Raw genomic sequence first — 17,285 nt, forward strand, 5'->3', positions numbered from 1 at the left:
AGAGAGAGAGAGAGAGAGAGAGAGAAAGAGAGAGAGAGCATTCAGCCAGGATGGCTCGAAACAGGTTATAAAAATTACTCCACTAGTTCCTAAAACATATGCTCCAATTCTACCTCAAAAATGAAAAGGAAAATTAGTGTGATTTCCCCAGCACCTTTTTGATGATGGGTTGTGACCAAAGCAGTAGATATGACTAAAATGTGTGGCCAGCTGTGTGACCACAAGTTTTGACATGGTAACAACTATCAGGTGAAGATTCAAACAAATTAAGATCCTCAGGTTGGAAGCTAGAAGATTTCTTTTCACACATATATGAATAAAACTTGGCTCTAAATTAAAGGAGAAAGCACATCTTTGGCCCAAGCAGTCTCTCTTCTATTCAGTGTCAATTCCAGACACAGAAGAGAAAAACGCTAACGTTCAGTGTGGTGAAGGCCTATGGGGGTTGGGGGGCAGCATGGGGGCCGGGTAGAAGAGGTCAGTGGGGGTAAAAAAGGGAGACATCTGCAATACTTTCAACAATAAAGATAAATTTAAAAAACACTAAAGTTCAACAAATGTAGTTTACTTCCAGTCTAAGCATGACATAACTGACAACTTTAGCAGCAAAAAAAATTCTACTAAGTAAAAGAAAATTGATAGCTATTTTACTTACACATATTAAGGAAACATATTAAGAGGGACACTTTAAGGAAAATGCTTAGGAATGACTTGTTGGTGGACTCAGTTTTTTAAACTGCGAACTTGCATGTAGGGGACTGTTCAGCAAAGACAGATTGAATTCTTCTAATCTCAAAGCAACAACCAATTGAAAGAACAATATAGCATAAATTCCCTCTTCTAAAAATGATCTTGTGGCATCAGTATTGAAATCCTACTGAACTCTGAATTTTTGAATTGTACTGATTAAATCGGCATACATTGCATTTTCAAAGGCCTCAGTTTGTGGCTAATGTTTTGGTCAAACTTTTGTTTTAGTGGTTTCATTACTAGCATCTTATTAGAGAACATATATCTGAATGATAGATAAAGTGAGAAGGGGAAGGGAAGGGCTTTATTTTTTATGGAATTAACAGGAAAGAAACAACCACTTGAGAGCTATGTCCTATTTTCAAGTGGCTTCAAAGCAAAAGTACCTGGCTTAGTACTTCCTGATTCTGCTATTCCCAAACAGGGAGACCGAAACCGGGAACTAAAAGCTCTTTTGTGGTGCCCTGGAAACCAGGCGTTTACTTTAGAAATCTAAAACCAAAACCGCATGGCCCACTTCTAAATTCAGTTTCTGAAGCGGATTCTTGGGACTGGGTTGCCAACAGGCCCAAGGAAAAGAAGTGCAAAATGTGAGAACTCCTGAACAGAAGCAAACCTCAAAGCATGCTACCGTCTATATCAGTGGTTCTCAACCTTCCTAATGCCGTGACCCTTTAATACAGTTCCTCATGCTGTGGTGACCCCCAATTTCATTGTTACAAAATGAACATAATTAAAGCATAGTGATTAATCACAAAAACAATATGTAATTATATATGTGTTTTCCGATGGTCTTAGGCGACCCCTGTGAAAGGGTCGTTTGACCCCCAAAGGGGTCGCAACCCACAGGTTGAGAACCGCTGGTCTATATAGTCTCGTGTATAGTCATTGCATTGTGAGCAATGGGGAGAAAAGCTCCCAGCACTCCGCTGACCCCGCCTGTCAAGAGCCTGAAATAACTCAAGCGTGATGAAGTGAATGTTCTTAGTCCCCACGACTCTTGATTCATCATGCAAGTGCCACAGTGCCAAGTTGCTTGAAATCAGAACTGCACCTTAAATTCACAAACTCTGAGTCACCCACCACAGCACCTCTGTTCTTTCCTATACAGCTGTCACTTCCAGGCACAGCTGTACCATCAATGCTTATTGAATAGTGACTGATTAGCCAATGTGGCAGACCTTTCTAGTGATTCCTTTCATCAAATGCCTGGATAAGACTGAATTTATGAGATAAAACCAAGAAAGATAATTCCAAGTACACATCCATTCACATAAGTACAAACTAATGGCGCATTCCCCCCAACATGCCCCCCTCCCGCATCCCCCCTAAAAAATCCCAAATGTGTTAGACCTACTTACTTGTATCTCAGAAAAAGCCACTGGGTGATCCATAAGCCAACTAATATAATCCCATTTATTTCTGATACAGAAAATGCCCACTTCACCCGATCAATGTAATCAAAAAACTTGTCTGGGAGTGGAGGGCTGAGCTCCTTGGGAGGGACCCTCTCGTGTACAACTGTGATCATGACGGTTGTCAGGACGAGGTTGAAAACAGCATACACAAACGCGATGCCCGTTTTCCACCACTCCAGGGGGAATTTGCTCCTGGAGTCCGTGGGCATAGAGATTTGGATATAGTCTGGGTACTTTTTGGAGCCCTTCCGCAGCCCATTGGATAAGCTCTTGGGTTTACCGTTGCCATTTTTCTCTTCTTCTTCGGCAGGTTCAGCAGGCCGTGGGTATGTGTTTGCCGGATCGTTGGTTTGATTTTCCATATGTTCTTCAAGTTTTGCTGTCTCTATGATATCCATTGTCCCCCAGTCTTCAGATCCAAAAGGAGATGGTAGTGTTCTTAGTAGAAATGTTTTTTAATCCTTCTATTTCCAAGATAAACATGGGCTCTTCATCTGATTCTGTTTCCTGGTGTAAAACGTAGAAAGTAGCCACCAGATGCCTGGTCCTCCCATGCAGCTCTCCACTGTGCATCCGCCGCTGTCAGGGAAGCAGGCCAATTCTCTTTCCCCCAGAGATTTCACTTCGGCTCCTGTGAAAACAAAACAAAACTACGATCAGATATCGTGCCCCTCCAACTGTCAACCATCCAAAAAAGAACATGATCAAAATATGGAAACAAATACCAAAGCCATTTGCTTTATAAATGTATCGTCAGAACATAGTTATAGCTGCCGAGACGAGTTTATTTATAAAATACTGAATTGTTTTATCTTGGAATTCTTCTCTTTTTGAGCTGATGTCAGTATAAATAGGAACATTTTAATAATCAATTCCTTTTAAATTTCTTTAAATAGAAGCCAGGACCCAACACTGCAACCACTTCATCAGCCACTGAAACCTGTTGCTAACCATGAAGTCACAATGGGCTAGAACCTCCCCAGATCACATCACTCCTTCCTAAGACTGCATCTTTTCCAGGAACCTTACAGGATAAAAAGTTGTGATGATTGCCCTGCCGGCCCAGTGGTGGAGCGTCGACCTTTGAGCCAGGAGGTCGCCAGTTCCATTCTGAGTCAGGGCACATGCCTGGGTTGCATGCAGGAGGCAGCCGATTGATGTTTCTCTCTCATCAATGTTTCTATCTTTCTGTCCCTCTCCCTTCCTCGCTCTCTAAAAAAACCAAACCTGGTTGGTGTTGCTCAGTGTAACCTATGAACCGGGAGGTCATGGTTTGATTCTCAATTAGGGCACATGCCCAGGTTGTGGGCTCAATCCCCAGTTGGGATATGCAGGAGGCAGCCAATCAATGATTCTCTCTCATCATTGATGTTTCTCTCTCTCTCTCCCTCTCCCTTTCTCTCTGAAATAAATAAAAACACATATGTTTTTAAAAAACTGTGATGATTACATGTTCTGTATAATTGTTACCCTCTGCATTTGTCAGAAAGTCAACTTTCTATTTTCTTATTAAAACTCTGGAATCCTGTCCTGGCCGGGTGGCTCAGTTAGTTGGTTCTCTTTCTGAGAACCAACCCATGCACCAAAAGTTTGTGGGTTCGATTCCCAGTCAGGGCACATACCTAGCAGGTTTGCAGGTTCAATCCCTAGTCGGGGCTCACATGGGAGGCAACCGATCAATGTTTCTTTCTTTCTTTCTCTCTCTCTCTAAAAAATCAATACACATATCCTCAGATGAGGATTTTAAAAAAATAAACAAAAAAACTGTAATCTTTTCAAGTGACCACTCCTCAGAATATTCGAGAACTAAATGACACTGCCTCGGTTTACTCTTTTATAGTCAGAGATGCACCCCATACACCAGGAAGGCGGACAGCCTCCGAAATAACACAAAGCCTTCGAGACACAAAGCCTGAGCTCTATCTCATTGAGGCAACAAACTCCGCCTGTTTCCCGAAGGATAAAATAACTTCCTACAGCCGGCATGGCAAATTAGTAACATTTCGATGCAGCCACCACCATTTCTGGCAAACAACAGAAACAGGCACCGCGAGGACCGGCGCGGGCACTTACCTACCGCGACCCCCGGGAGGAAAGGGTGCCTTCAGCAGAGGCTCCGCCGGCTCCAAAGAGCAAAGACGTCCTCACAGCCCAGGGCACCAGCACCCTCTCTTTATACCCGCTGGCCACACGGCCCCAGCTGTTCTCAATTTAGGAAGCAGCATTTAGCCAGACTGCAGATCCCGGCCACCTGAAGAGGCTTCCAGGCCTTCTAATTAGTCCTGGGCTTGAGCACACTGTACAATTTAAGCATAATCCTTTGCATTTGAAAGGCCTCTCTTTTCAGGGTAACTTCAGGGAAAAATTAAGGGGGAGGAAAAACTCAAAGTGGTGACAGCTAAGCCTTCATTTGCCGAAAGGAAAAAAAAAAGTTGTTAAAATGACACAGTTAATAAGTACAGGCCATGTTTGTTGGGAGTTGTGGATGGTAAACAGAGCAACCACAAGTGTTTACTGTGTACCCAAATGCCCCAGCGATGAGGGGTACGGGAGGGGGCAACTAAAAGGAGCGAAAAGCAAAAAACCAACCAAATGACACCGACCTGAATATCCACCCAAAGGGCTCACAGTCTAACCGAGGAGGCAGAACTGACGTGAGGGGACTATGTGGGAAGACTGAATGGCACGTTGTACAAGGGAGGAGGTGGTCCCTCGACAAAGCAGCTTTACTTGGTCCCTGCTCCCCTGACGGGATGTGTCCACAGACGGGCACAGGCCATCTGGGAGGAAGCAGGCGCAGGAGCAGCGTTAGCCTGGCAGACACAGAGGATGGTGGGAGGACGGAGACACATCCCCGCTAAGGGAGAGCACTAAGCACTTCGGACGTCTCGCTCGCTCTTGTCCCTGTGAAAACCCCAGCTGCTAACACATTAGGGTCGGATGAGAAAGCAGCAGTGTCCCTCTGTAAAACGGGGTTCCCTGGTATTCTCTGTGGCAACCTGGCACAAGGTTGTGGGAAGGGTAAACATAATGAAGAGGTGCCTCAGTGAGGCAGAGTCAAAAACAAACCTTCAACACCACGGATGACTATTCCTAACGGAGGTAGCAAAGCACTAACTCAGCCATGACCTGTCTCTTTTTACCAACTCTAGGCTATCCCACTCATAGCATCTTGCCAAACGCCATCCAGACTTCCTCCCACTTTCCTATTCCACATGCTGCGAGCCTGGCATTTGTATGTGAAAGAAGCCTGCGGTTTTAAAACCCAGGTCCACCAATGGACACACAGATGGTCTAGAAGGTGGCTACCCAGTTCTAGAACACAGAATGTAGAACAGAAGAAAATCCAATTAGTCACCTATTTTTTTTTTTTTAAAGAGGAAGTGCTCTGCCACTCACCTCATGGGACAACTGTGAGGATGACTGAAATAATTAACCTTGAAGAGCTCTGTGCTCCTGGGAGTAAGAGCATCAGTGGCTCGATTGCTATTTTCCTTGGGATTTCATTAAGAAGATTCAATATACAAACCACAATCAGCAAGTGTCAGCCAATCCTGGGGCGCACTGTCTGTCATCAAGATGACGACTACAACATACTCATTCCTGTGGTAACCCTGCCCTACCAGTAAGTATCTGCGGAAGTGACAAAGGCCACAGTAGTTCCTCTCCATGGATGGCAATCCCATTAGCTCATTTGCTTAGGGAGCTGTACCTGAGCACAAGGCGGATGGAGGGCTTTCAAGGCCTCTTACATTGCAAAATACTAGAAGTTAACCTAGATAATTAAAGAGCTAAAGATTGCTATAGGCTAATCTTCCTTTGGAAGGCAAATGCAAAGCTCTGAAACTGTTAGTACACGATACTGTTTTGTTAGTTTTGTTTGTTTTTTTCGGAAATAGGTATGATTTATTCCAGAAATGCAAGGAAGGTTTCAAATTAACAAATGATTGTAATAAAATACAAATATATGTAAAAAAAGAAAAGATACGATCATCTTGAGTGAAGTAAAAAAAGGCATTTGATAAAATTCAACACCCACGTGACTTTTGGGAACGTTTTCAGTAGTAGAAATAGCAGTATATATAGCTACGCTCCTTCGGTGTCCATATCACAGTTTTAGCTCGGTAGTACGTGTTCTAGTCGCTGGTGAAAGAAGGCTTCCACAGCTGCTCCTCTTTTCATCCCTAGGAGAACTTAAGTTTTTTGTGTGTGAAATTACAAGAAAGCACATCATTTTGCTTCTATGTTTTATTTCTGTTACCTCTATTATACCATAGAGGGCTTGATATTACCATATTAATATACATCAATAGTCATTTTCTCTTAATAATCTCAATAGGATTGTTCCTTAATTTGACAAACAGATTCTCAGCTTCAGCAGGAAGCAGATGGGAGAGTCAGTGGAAGGTTTGCACTGTAGGCATTAGACTATATTACGTAAGTATATTGGGGTAACGGCTCCGAGTTCATCTATTTTGTGGGTTATCCAAAGGAAACAAGGATGTACAAAAAATATTTCTACAAGTAATGCTTGAAAATTGGAAATAGTGTAATATCCAAAGACAGGGTATTAGTTAAATAAATTACGGTTATCTTATTATAAAATGTATGTTTTGATATAGTACCTATGAAACTGTGAGACAAGTATATAAATAGTTTATAAAAAGGGTACAGTATCGAATTAAGTAGAAACGTAGATCTGAATAGATGTAGAACCTCATTAATTCATTTCAGAGGTTATGGATCAAAAAAAGGGAGTGGGCCATGTGACACATACTCAAGGCTTTAAGAAGAGGCACAAGTGTGAAACTCGAGACACGGCTCCCCGAGCAGTTCTGACCCGAGGCTCTCTGACAGCAAACACAAGTTCCGGTCGCAGGGCTTAGAAATTCTTTGTTGCTAGATTCGTATGTCCGCCTAGTTATACATTTGAGGTGGTTAAGAAGATAATGTATTAAATGTGTAAATATCGTTTAAAAATTCAGGACACCTCTAAGCTTATATATGGGTTTTACTGTGATCTGTTACTTCCATGTAACCTGGTGAAGATGGAAGTTAAACACTGATCAAAGAAAATGTGTTTGTATCATTTACAAACTGGAAAATAAAAGAGATATATACCTTGAGCTTAAAGGTTTAAAAAACAACAACTAGGTCTTGAAACAGAATTTATTGAATTGAATAACAATGAAAGCAACCAGTGATTTTATTAGCAGACACAAAAGCTTTCTTAGGCCTTAAAAAACTCAGTTGTCTGCCATTAAGGCATTAAAAAGTCAAGTTGTAGAGTAAAACAGCCACAAAGTAATAGTTTTCAGTACCTTACTCATGTGCCATTAGCAAATGTAACTTATGTGTACTTACTGTGCTTTGTGTATTATCTAATTAATCCTCATACCAACCCTAGGAAATACTGTAAAGAAAAGAAATTGAGATAAAGTGAGATGCTCAAGGTCAGACAGGTAGGAAGTGGCAGAGCCCAGACTTGAACCAGAAATCTGACCTCGGGGGCTCCTCTTCTAATGGCACACCACTACCTCCATGCCATTTATTACATGTCAGAGGTCTACAACAGTGTCATTGGAAAAGATTGAGACAATCGATTATAAGCTTCTCCCCTCCCCCAAAGAGATATGTAAATACACAGCAAAGTCCTCTAGATAATATTGCAGGTATTTTTAAATCTTTGTAATTTTGCAAAAATTAATATATACCAAGAAAAATTTTAATATATAATTCAACCCTCTTGTGGGAGGGAGGGGAAAAGAAGTCTGATAAGTATTTCCCTGTTATGCATATGTGTAACTTTTACTAGTAAACCCCCATATTACATTTATAATACAGGTGTATCACTTCATGTTAACAGGATCCAGTTTAGCTAAGAAATTTTATGACCATGAAGTTTTCTCTGAGACCAAGACACCTTAGGAGCCATGGGATTCTATTGTAGAAGCACCCACAAAATTTGTTAAATATTTTTACTAGAGTGTTTTTGAAACCTGAAAAGAAGATCCATGCTTACTAAAAAATTATGTATATACTAGTATGTGTGTGAAATACTTTCCCATCAAAAGTAACATGGAAGAGTCCTTGAAAGACCAGTAGACCCCACACTTGTATAGGTAATTGATAGATTTAAATTAGGGAAATGGGTGGGCTTGTAAGGTAGCTTGGTGACACTATTCTGAGAATAGATTGGGGAAAACGTGTTTGTTTGTTTTTAATGTCAAAAACAGAATTGAAAAATCAGTTACTGCCTTTCTGAACTTTGGGAGAGATATGCTTGGGTAGAGAACAGACCAAAAATACCCCATAGGAAGGTAGACTGAACAATATTCGTTCTGTATCCAGTTGTTGTACGAGAAAGACACACCTATCAATAGTGGGTACCTAGAACGGCAGGTGAGAATGAAGAGCAAATAGGCCGGAAGTTTCTTTTCGGGGTGAAGGAAATGTTGTAAAATTAGTGACGATGGCTGCACAATTCTGTACATTTACTAAAAATCATTTCATGGTGCCCTTTTAAAACAAATGAATTTTATAGTAAGTTATAATTCATTTAAGCTGTTAAAAGGAAGACAGAGCTCACTGAGATAAGTTGTTCCTAAAGAATTAGAAAATCAAGGACTATCCCAATTCTATTACAGTCCAGGCTCACATATCCCTTTACAGTGTTGTACTTACCAGCTGAGCATTTCTTCAGCAGTGATTCTGAAATAACACACACTTCTACAGACCAGACCAAGGCCAATGAAAAGCAGACTGTTTAACAAGATCTGTGTAAACCGTGCTCCAAAAATAAATTTGTAACTAAATAATATAAAGTGACAAAAAAAACCAGATGAGTTTTCTCTTAGAACTCATCAAAATTTACTATGAGTTGAATTAAAAGGAAAAAAAGATGATCTGTCTTATTTCTCACTAAAAAGAACTGGTCACTTTAATAGGCGCGGTAGACGATTTAATACTTGCTGAATGAATGTGTGTTTACACAGAGCAAATATTAGCTGTGCAAATTTGAAAACAATGACTCGTGAGATTGGGAGTATCTCCCAAGAACGGGTATTTGTAGGAGCCCAACGTATTGAGGGGGCGGAGCAGTCCTCAGCCACATCAACTGTTTCTAAGTTTGAGTCAATAAAGGACCATCACCAAAATTTGACTTGAAAAATGTTCCATAGGATGTTTTAAAACGTGGCTTCTATTTTCCAGCTGTTACTTTTTACTGGTGGCTGGAGAATTCCCATGATCAGATCTGACCACATCGTATTTTGGGGGAGACAACAGTGCGGCCATGGGCCTGAGGGAAAGGAAGGCCTGCAGTGCGGGGGCAGGAACCTTACAGAGCGGGGGAGTCACACGGAAAGACAATTTAAGAATAAGCAAATGAATAAATAAACGAGTGAGAAGGAAAGACAGGGTAAGTAGATTAGAACTGCAGAGTGGATGGATTAGGTAGGTAAGGTAGACAGACAGGCAGACTCCCTGGGGCCCTGAGGATAGAAGAGGGCTGTAAAAGGAGGTCAAAGGTTAGGGAATATTTAAAATAATCCTTCCAATGTCCTTTGGGATACACTGTAAATCAGAAGTTCTCAGAGTTAAGGGTATAGTGGGGACACATCACGCTCTTTTCCCAAAAGCGGGCCTGTGCTTGCCTCTGCCCCTTTCCCCAGCCCCATTCCTGGTCTGTCTAGGAGACCTTAGATTAGAGAATGTCTGGAGGGTGGGAGTGGGGGGAATGCCAGTGGTCTCTTCCTTTCAGTGTTGAGTAAAAAGAACTAGGCTGGAATTCTCTACGTCCCACCATTTCTAATGTACCTGTGGCCTCAGAGAATAAGCTGGGTTGAAGGCTTATCTTTGAGTTTAAATGCTTATCTACTTTAGCAGATGAGCAAAAGACATCCTCTATAATTTAAACAGACATTTGTACATTGAATAATCAGCAGGGTAGGTGTCACTAGAATCATTCCACACAATTGGCCTGACCACAGCTCCATGTTTCATGGTCAAACAAAGGCAGCCAGCACTTGTATAGCATAAACACCCTGGAGGCTTTATCAGAAAGGCTGAATCTGACAGTCCCACTGAACAACAGTGACAACTACCAGCTTCTACATTCCTCTCCTTCCTTCTATGCCCCAAAGACTTATATACCTAGAAACTGGTTCCCGTAGGTTTGAATACTTATTTCTCTGGGATAGGTGTCTATGCAGATTACCTATTAAAGTGAGAAGTTTCTGATAACCATAAAAAACATTCCATTTACTATTTTTAGAAGAGATTTAAGTCTGATATTGGAGCTTATATTTTCTCCTAAGAGCAGTGGCTGGTCTAAGAAAGACAGAAGCAGAAGCTGGATCTAACAGTTTAACATCATACTCCCCTAACCACACTTTTTCCAAATGATGTTAGAGATCTCATTCTAAGTAAATAAACAGATCACTATCAGAGTCAACAGTGTATTTCCTTGTCAACAACAACAAAAGTTTTCTCAAGTTTGGAAGCATAGTATCTTATTACAGGAAAAACATGCTAAGAAAAAAGAAGGAAAAAAATAGTTCCTTAAAAATAATTTCATAATTATCTACATTTACAGACAAAGCTCCCTTATTCCATGCCTTTCAGATTACTTAGAAATATACCTATTGATTTCTCTGTCTACCACATGGTGACCAAACTGTGTGTATATTTTATATGATTTCAAAAAAAGTTTGCACTGAATAATATAAAGGGTCTACTTAAATGGATATTTTAAAACAGCATCTTGAAACATTGCTTGCTGTTTACTAGTGCATTAGAGTGAGACAGAAGTGAAATTATCTTCAAGCAAGAATCCAGAGCGAGGAGTTAAATAATCCTGCTCTAGTGTGGAGGCAAAAGCAGAGACTTTAGGAGAAACATTTAACCAGGTGCCTATGGGCAGTACATGTCATGGTTACGACAGAGAGCAGCTGTCTAAGAACAGGACACTTACTCAGTCCCAGTGCTGCTGTACAAATGACACAAGCTACACAATTTCCTTGTAGCGTTCTAAAGTCTAGAATTAGACATCAACGGGTTATTGGTTATCATATTTCTGCTTAGTGCTCTGTGCCAACAACACAAATGCAAGAAGTATCTTAATGCAGCCTGAGAGATTTAGGGGAGCACTTCCTGATCCCCAGAATTAACACTGAAAAATTAAGGAGAAGGAAGGTTCTAGAATGTACACCTTCGGCAGGTTAGCCCCATCTGCTTGTGGCCATTTTGGCGTGCTTCCACAGGCCCTGGTAGAGGGCAGAGGCGAGTAGGGGGCATGAGGAAGGCTAGATGGCCCTGTGATTCTGCAAGTCCTGTGTTTCAGTCCACCTGGGTCCTCCAGGACAAGAAAAAACATGAAAGGAAAGGGACCATGGTAGACCCAGAAAGCTCTGTAAAAGCCTACATTTCTCATTCACGTACGCCAACCACAAAAATGTTCTACAAATAAAGTAACAGAGAATGTATTCTACTCATAGACGGTATATGCTATTTTCAGCTTCCATCAAAAACACAGGGCTGTGTATTTTCTAGAGTTGCTTTCGCATGACTCGCAGAATGAGCCATTGCTCTCAAACGGTATCTATATATATAAAAGCCCAGTGATCAAACAGCAGAACGACCAGAAAGACTGGTTGACCCTTCGCTATGACATGCACTGACCACCAGGAGGCAGATGATCAATGCAGGAGCTGCCCCCTGGTAGTCATGGCTGACCGGGATGAGCAGCAGCAGCTAGCAGGCCCAGGGTGAGGCTGAGTCTCTGCACCTATCAAATATCTGAGACAATCTAGATTCTGGCCTGACCCCACCAGGCCCTCTAAGGTGTGTTCTAGAAAGAGTGCGGGGAGCTGGCACAGGCGGATGGCAAGAGGGGACGTGACTGTGGACCCTCCAGGGAGGCTGTCCTGATGGATGAGGATCCTGGAGCACAGCTGCCCTGGTCATCCCTGATGGTGTCACTGACCTGGCATCACACATCAAGGACATTCACCCAGTGGCTTTGGGGTGCAAAGCACTCGGCCAGGCTCCTCTAAGACACAGAACACATCTTTACCCAAGACATTACCCTGAAATATCAGCTCAGACTAATTTCCTCATTCAGCAGCCACTCAGAGGGCGGGTCCACAGCCATTCGGCTGACCGGGATGAGTGGCGCTCCCACACGGGCTGATCCCCACAGGCCACGCTTCCCACCAGTGCATGGATCTGTGCACCAGGCCTCTGATGAGACTGTAAAAAGCAACTCCAGAGCATTTGAGTGTATTTGCCTCTAGTTTCTCCCGGAATTTAAACTGCCATGTTGTATTTAAATAAATTATTTCTCTCAAAAGCACTTATTTGACCAATGCTTCCAATCTGGGCTTTGGTTTCTGCAAATAACTCAGTAATGATGAGTTGTGTTCCCTAAGTTTGGGCCTATGAATGGGGACCCCAACTCTGCAACCGAACCCAACACAAGGAACAATACGCTTGGGAAAGAAGCAGCAAAATACCTTAAAAGGTTAAACTCCTGAGTCTAACAGGATGCCACTTTAGCAATATCTCCTAACAGACAGAGGGGCTTTTAGGGGAACATGACATTTTGTAGAAGTCAGTCTTGATGTCTTTAGCAAGAACAAATGATCCAGGAACCTTTGGCTGTGTCAAGGTGTTTTCATGCATTTGTCTCTTAAAACAGGAAGAACAGCTCACTCAGACTTTTTCCTATGTCCAACTGTGCTGGTTCACAAAGTTGTAAAGCAAAGTTTCTAATCCTATATAACAAAAGTCTAATATGCTAAGTGTCCAACTGTTCGACCAGTCGCTATGACACACTGACCACCAGGGGGCAGATGCTGTGACCGGTAGGTTAGCTTGCTGCTGGGGTCTGGCTGATCAGGACTGGGCAAGATGGGCCGACACACCCTGGAGCTCTCCCGTGGTCCCTCCCCGGCCCTAATCGTACATCAGTGGGGTCCCTCGCAATGAGGTCCCTCAGCCTGGCCTGCACCCTCTCACAATCCAGGACTCTTCTGGGGATGTCGGAGGGCTGGTTTCGGCCCTATCCGGGCAGGCCAGACAGCCGAGGAACCCCACCAGTGTACCAGGCCTCTATTAATTAAATAAATGTCTTTCGTTGCCTACTCTACTAAACTACCCCTGCGTGGAACTTGAACACTCTACTCCAAAGTATAGGCAGCTGTTGGTATAAAGATTGTGGAAGAATGTTTGCATACCATTGATTATGTAGTGATTCTTAGCCAACTGCCCATTGCCCTTAAGCAAAAAAAATCTGGAACAGGATACACAGTTACTGTTTTGTATTTCTTTTAGGAATACCATACAATGAGAAATTTAGTTCCAATATACCCAAGCCATTCCTCCAGGAGATAATTAGAAAAAGAAGAAAAAGAGTTTAGAAAAGAAAGGAGAAGAACAAGTAAGAGTTTTTACAGTGAAGCCTTGGAAGAGAAAGAAAATATAGAAAAGTAAAAATAGGCATGATTGTTGGCTCTCAGGGGCCCAAAGTAAGACGCGCTGTAAAAGGCCAGCTTACAGCCTGGGAAGCGCAGAGGCAATGGAACCGAGCATCAGTCTGTCATCAAAACCAGGACAGCCCTGCCCTGCCGGTGTGGCTCCGTGGCTGAGCACCGACTCATGCACCAAGAGTCCTGGTCTGGGCACACGCCGGATTACGGGCTTCATCCCCAGTAGGGGGAATGCAGGAGGCAGCCGATCCATGCTTCTCTCTCATTGCTGTTTCTCTCTCTCTCTATCCCTCTCCCTTCCTCTTTCTCTAAAGTTGATTTAAAAAAAAAGAAAAAGAAAACAAAAAAAGCAGGACAGCCCTGAATATTTGGACGAAAAAACCAAACTGGGGTAGGGGTTAGAGGTAGGCGCAGCAACACAGTCTTGAAAATCTGGGACAACCTACACTGCCGTTTCTACCTTAGCAATTGTAAACACAACTACAATTGAAATTAAGTTTGCATGTCACAAGAGTCAGTCTATTTAGCAGAAACTGTTAGTTATCATATATAAATAACCAAACAGACATAATTAAAACATGAATATAAGTAGATTTTACACAAACAATATACAAAAATATATTACAACTATGAATATTTATCTATTCAAGACTTTCCCTGGGGGCCTTGGCTCTCATCTTTCTTGGCACATTAAGTCAGCTTTTCATTCTCACACCCTTTGCAGTAAAGGCCAGTGATTTCAGGAACCTAACCTGGAAGCCACCCTCATATACCACTGCGAGAACGTGGAAAGAGACGGAGGCAGAGAGAATGACGTTTGCTAAGATACCCATGCAGTGAGCGGGGGATGTGTGGGCAAGAAGGCAGAAGAAGGGGATAACATTGCCGGGGCCCAGTCTCAGAGCCAGAACTCATTTCCTTGCTTTCTATTTGGGGTTGATTTCCCCTAATCCTCTGCTGACAAATCCTAGGCCACAAAGCTCCTATGACTAAGTATCTCCCAATATTTATAACAAAAACTTCCTCCAGAATGTCACACTGACAAATTAACACACAAGCTTCTACCCATAATAATCCATGAATAGGAATACTGGAAGGTGACCTTGACACAAAGCCCATTAAATGCCATTTAAGCTGTAATCGGAAAACAGCCTGAAAACTGAAATGAATTGCTGGTGGGATCATAAATTGGTATAATTCTTTTGAAAATATGTCTCTCTCTCTCTCTCTCTTTAAACATATGCTGAGTTTTATTTTAAGCTAATGTCTCTTGACATAGTAACTCTATGACTGAGAATTTTGGAACATGTCTTAATTACAGAAAAAAAAATTACCGAAAAATGTACTCAGTGAAACACTCTAAATCCAAGTAGGAGACTAAAGTATCCATACAACACACTAAATTTATTGTTTAAAAAATAGCCTTGTATTCTTTTTTTCATAAAAATGTAAAAATATACACTAAAAAAAAAGACCAAGTTAATAAAATACCAAAAGAATATCAGATGTTAATGCTGGTAGTAGGGTTTAGCAGTTATTTTTATTTTCTTTTTTACTTTCCTATTTTCTCCAAATTTTCTGTGATAAAAGTATTCATTCTTGCATATGCTTATAAAAGCATTTTAAAATAGTTTCTAAAAAGTATGCTTAAGATTTAATGACAAGGAAACTGCAGTTATAATTTCAGTGATGCAAAGATGTATATTACATATATAGAAAAGAATCTGAAAAAATATACCAAATATTAACACTACTTGATGTATTTATGGGAGGTTTTATTTTTTATTTATTCTCAATTGCATTTGCTAATTTTCCACATTAAACATTCTTATAATCAGGAAAATACTAATGGCTACCTTAACTATACAAGTACTGACGAAGTTCGCGGGGAGAATGTGCTTTGGTTTTAAAAAGGTATTGTGTTTTGTACAATTTGAAGTGTGTAAAAAAAATGCATGTACAGAAAAGTCAGGACAAGAACACAAAAATATTAAGAATGGCTGTCGAAGTGGTAGGAGGGTGAGATTTTTTTCCTTCCTACATTTGTGTATGGTCCCTATTTTTGAAATGTTCATATAAATGTGTTAATTTATAGCTAAAAGTATCAGAAACCAGGTAGAGTTGTTACTATGCTTCCACAGATGTATTTATTAACTGAAATCTCTATTTCATGTTTTCAACTCAGCCTCTATTAACTGCAATAAAAAAAAATGTATGTTTTGATTGTTGTGTTTTGGGGAAAGTCTGCATTGTTGCTGCTGCTTGAGGAAGCCTGATAAACTAATAACTATTTGGATGTATCAGCCCTAATCTGAAGTACATGTATTCAATTAAGTCTTTATTTAGTGCCAACTTTCAAGAAGAGTCTTAATTGTGCAAAAGAATGATGTCTTTTCTGTAGGGTTCATGAGCAAGAAAGGAGTGAGCACTGCTTTATAGTGAATCATTTTCATATAATGGATGCCACTCAGTACGTCACAAACCAAAACCAGTCACTTATTTGGTGTTGTTCTCCTGGAGAAAACCAGCTGACAAATAGAGAATCAGGCTGAACTGGATTTGATGGAAAAGAGGATTCAGTCAGAAACACAAATCCCTAAGCTGGCTTTTATAAATATTGGTAATCTTTGTGCACCAAGGATGTTTTAATAAGCTTGTGCATTTGAGCATTTTTAAAAACATTTTTCCTGATACTTGGTGGATTCTTGCCTTATTGTACTCATTCATATCAGCTAACAGTTTCCTCTACTCTCTGTGATAACAAAACTTTGGATATAAGATAAATTACCAAATGATTAGTTAAATCAAGTATAGCATTCAAGAGTATGTACCCTATTTATAGAAATCATTTTAACAAATTTAAAGAACAACTGGAAATATTAACTTGATCCAGTTTGAAAAAATCCATTACAATATTACTGAATTACAATCCCAAGTGTTCCAAAATTCTAATTTCGTATCTTTTTAAAAAAAAAAATTGTACTGTTGCCCTAGCTGGTTTGGCTCAGTGAATAGAGTGTCAGCCTGTGGACTGAAGGGACCCAGGTTCGATTCAGGTCAAGGGCACATGCCCTAGTTGCGAGCTCAATCGCTAGTAGGGGGTGTGCATGAGGAATTCAATCAATGATTCTCTCTCATCATTGATGTTTCTCTCTCTCTCTCCCTCTCCATTCCTCTCTGAAATCAATGAAAAAAATTAATAAACTTAAAAACTAGCATTGTTCCCCCTAATTTCAAAAGCTATTTGCTGCCTACTTTGGATCACTTCTAGGAATGTATCTTAAAGATACTGCATAAGCATGAAAAGATTGTTTTCCAAATTCACTAATCAGAATTTTTTGGAAAAGATGCATTTAAAAATTCAGAACTTTGGATTTCAGAAAGATTGCAGGTACATATACCATATATTAGATATAGTGGGTCACATAGCTCATACTGGATTTGGGAAACACCAGATAATCAAACATTAATATATCTGAATGAGACATACGGATATATTCACACTAAGTTGGATGAATAAAGACTATAAAGAAATTTTGGTCAGTTCAAGAAGGGTGTTGACACCAAAGGTTATCAAAGGAAGGAGAGAAGGAAGGAAGGGAAGAAGGAGGTAAGGAAGGGAGGGAGG

At 40.9% G+C, this 17,285-nt stretch overlaps 1 protein-coding gene across 4 annotated transcripts in view; it reads right to left on the reverse strand.

Annotated features, from left to right (window-relative positions):
- SGMS2 (sphingomyelin synthase 2) overlaps positions 1-17,285 on the reverse strand; it is a 59,246-nt gene that overhangs the window by 15,185 nt on the left and 26,776 nt on the right. For 3 of the 4 annotated variants that reach the window (XM_005872421.2, XM_014544734.1, XM_014544732.1), the window contains exon 2: positions 2,112-2,799. In XM_005872421.2, the coding sequence (XP_005872483.1) occupies positions 2,112-2,566 (455 nt within the window). In that variant the 5' untranslated portion in view covers positions 2,567-2,799. Of the gene's footprint in view, positions 1-2,111; positions 2,800-6,945; positions 7,067-17,285 lie in introns of those variants that run through there. The other variant, XM_014544735.1, reaches the window with a different exon arrangement.

Source organism: Myotis brandtii, unplaced genomic scaffold (assembly GCF_000412655.1).
Source record: "Myotis brandtii unplaced genomic scaffold, ASM41265v1 scaffold38, whole genome shotgun sequence".
Classification (NCBI taxonomy): domain Eukaryota; kingdom Metazoa; phylum Chordata; class Mammalia; order Chiroptera; family Vespertilionidae; genus Myotis; species Myotis brandtii.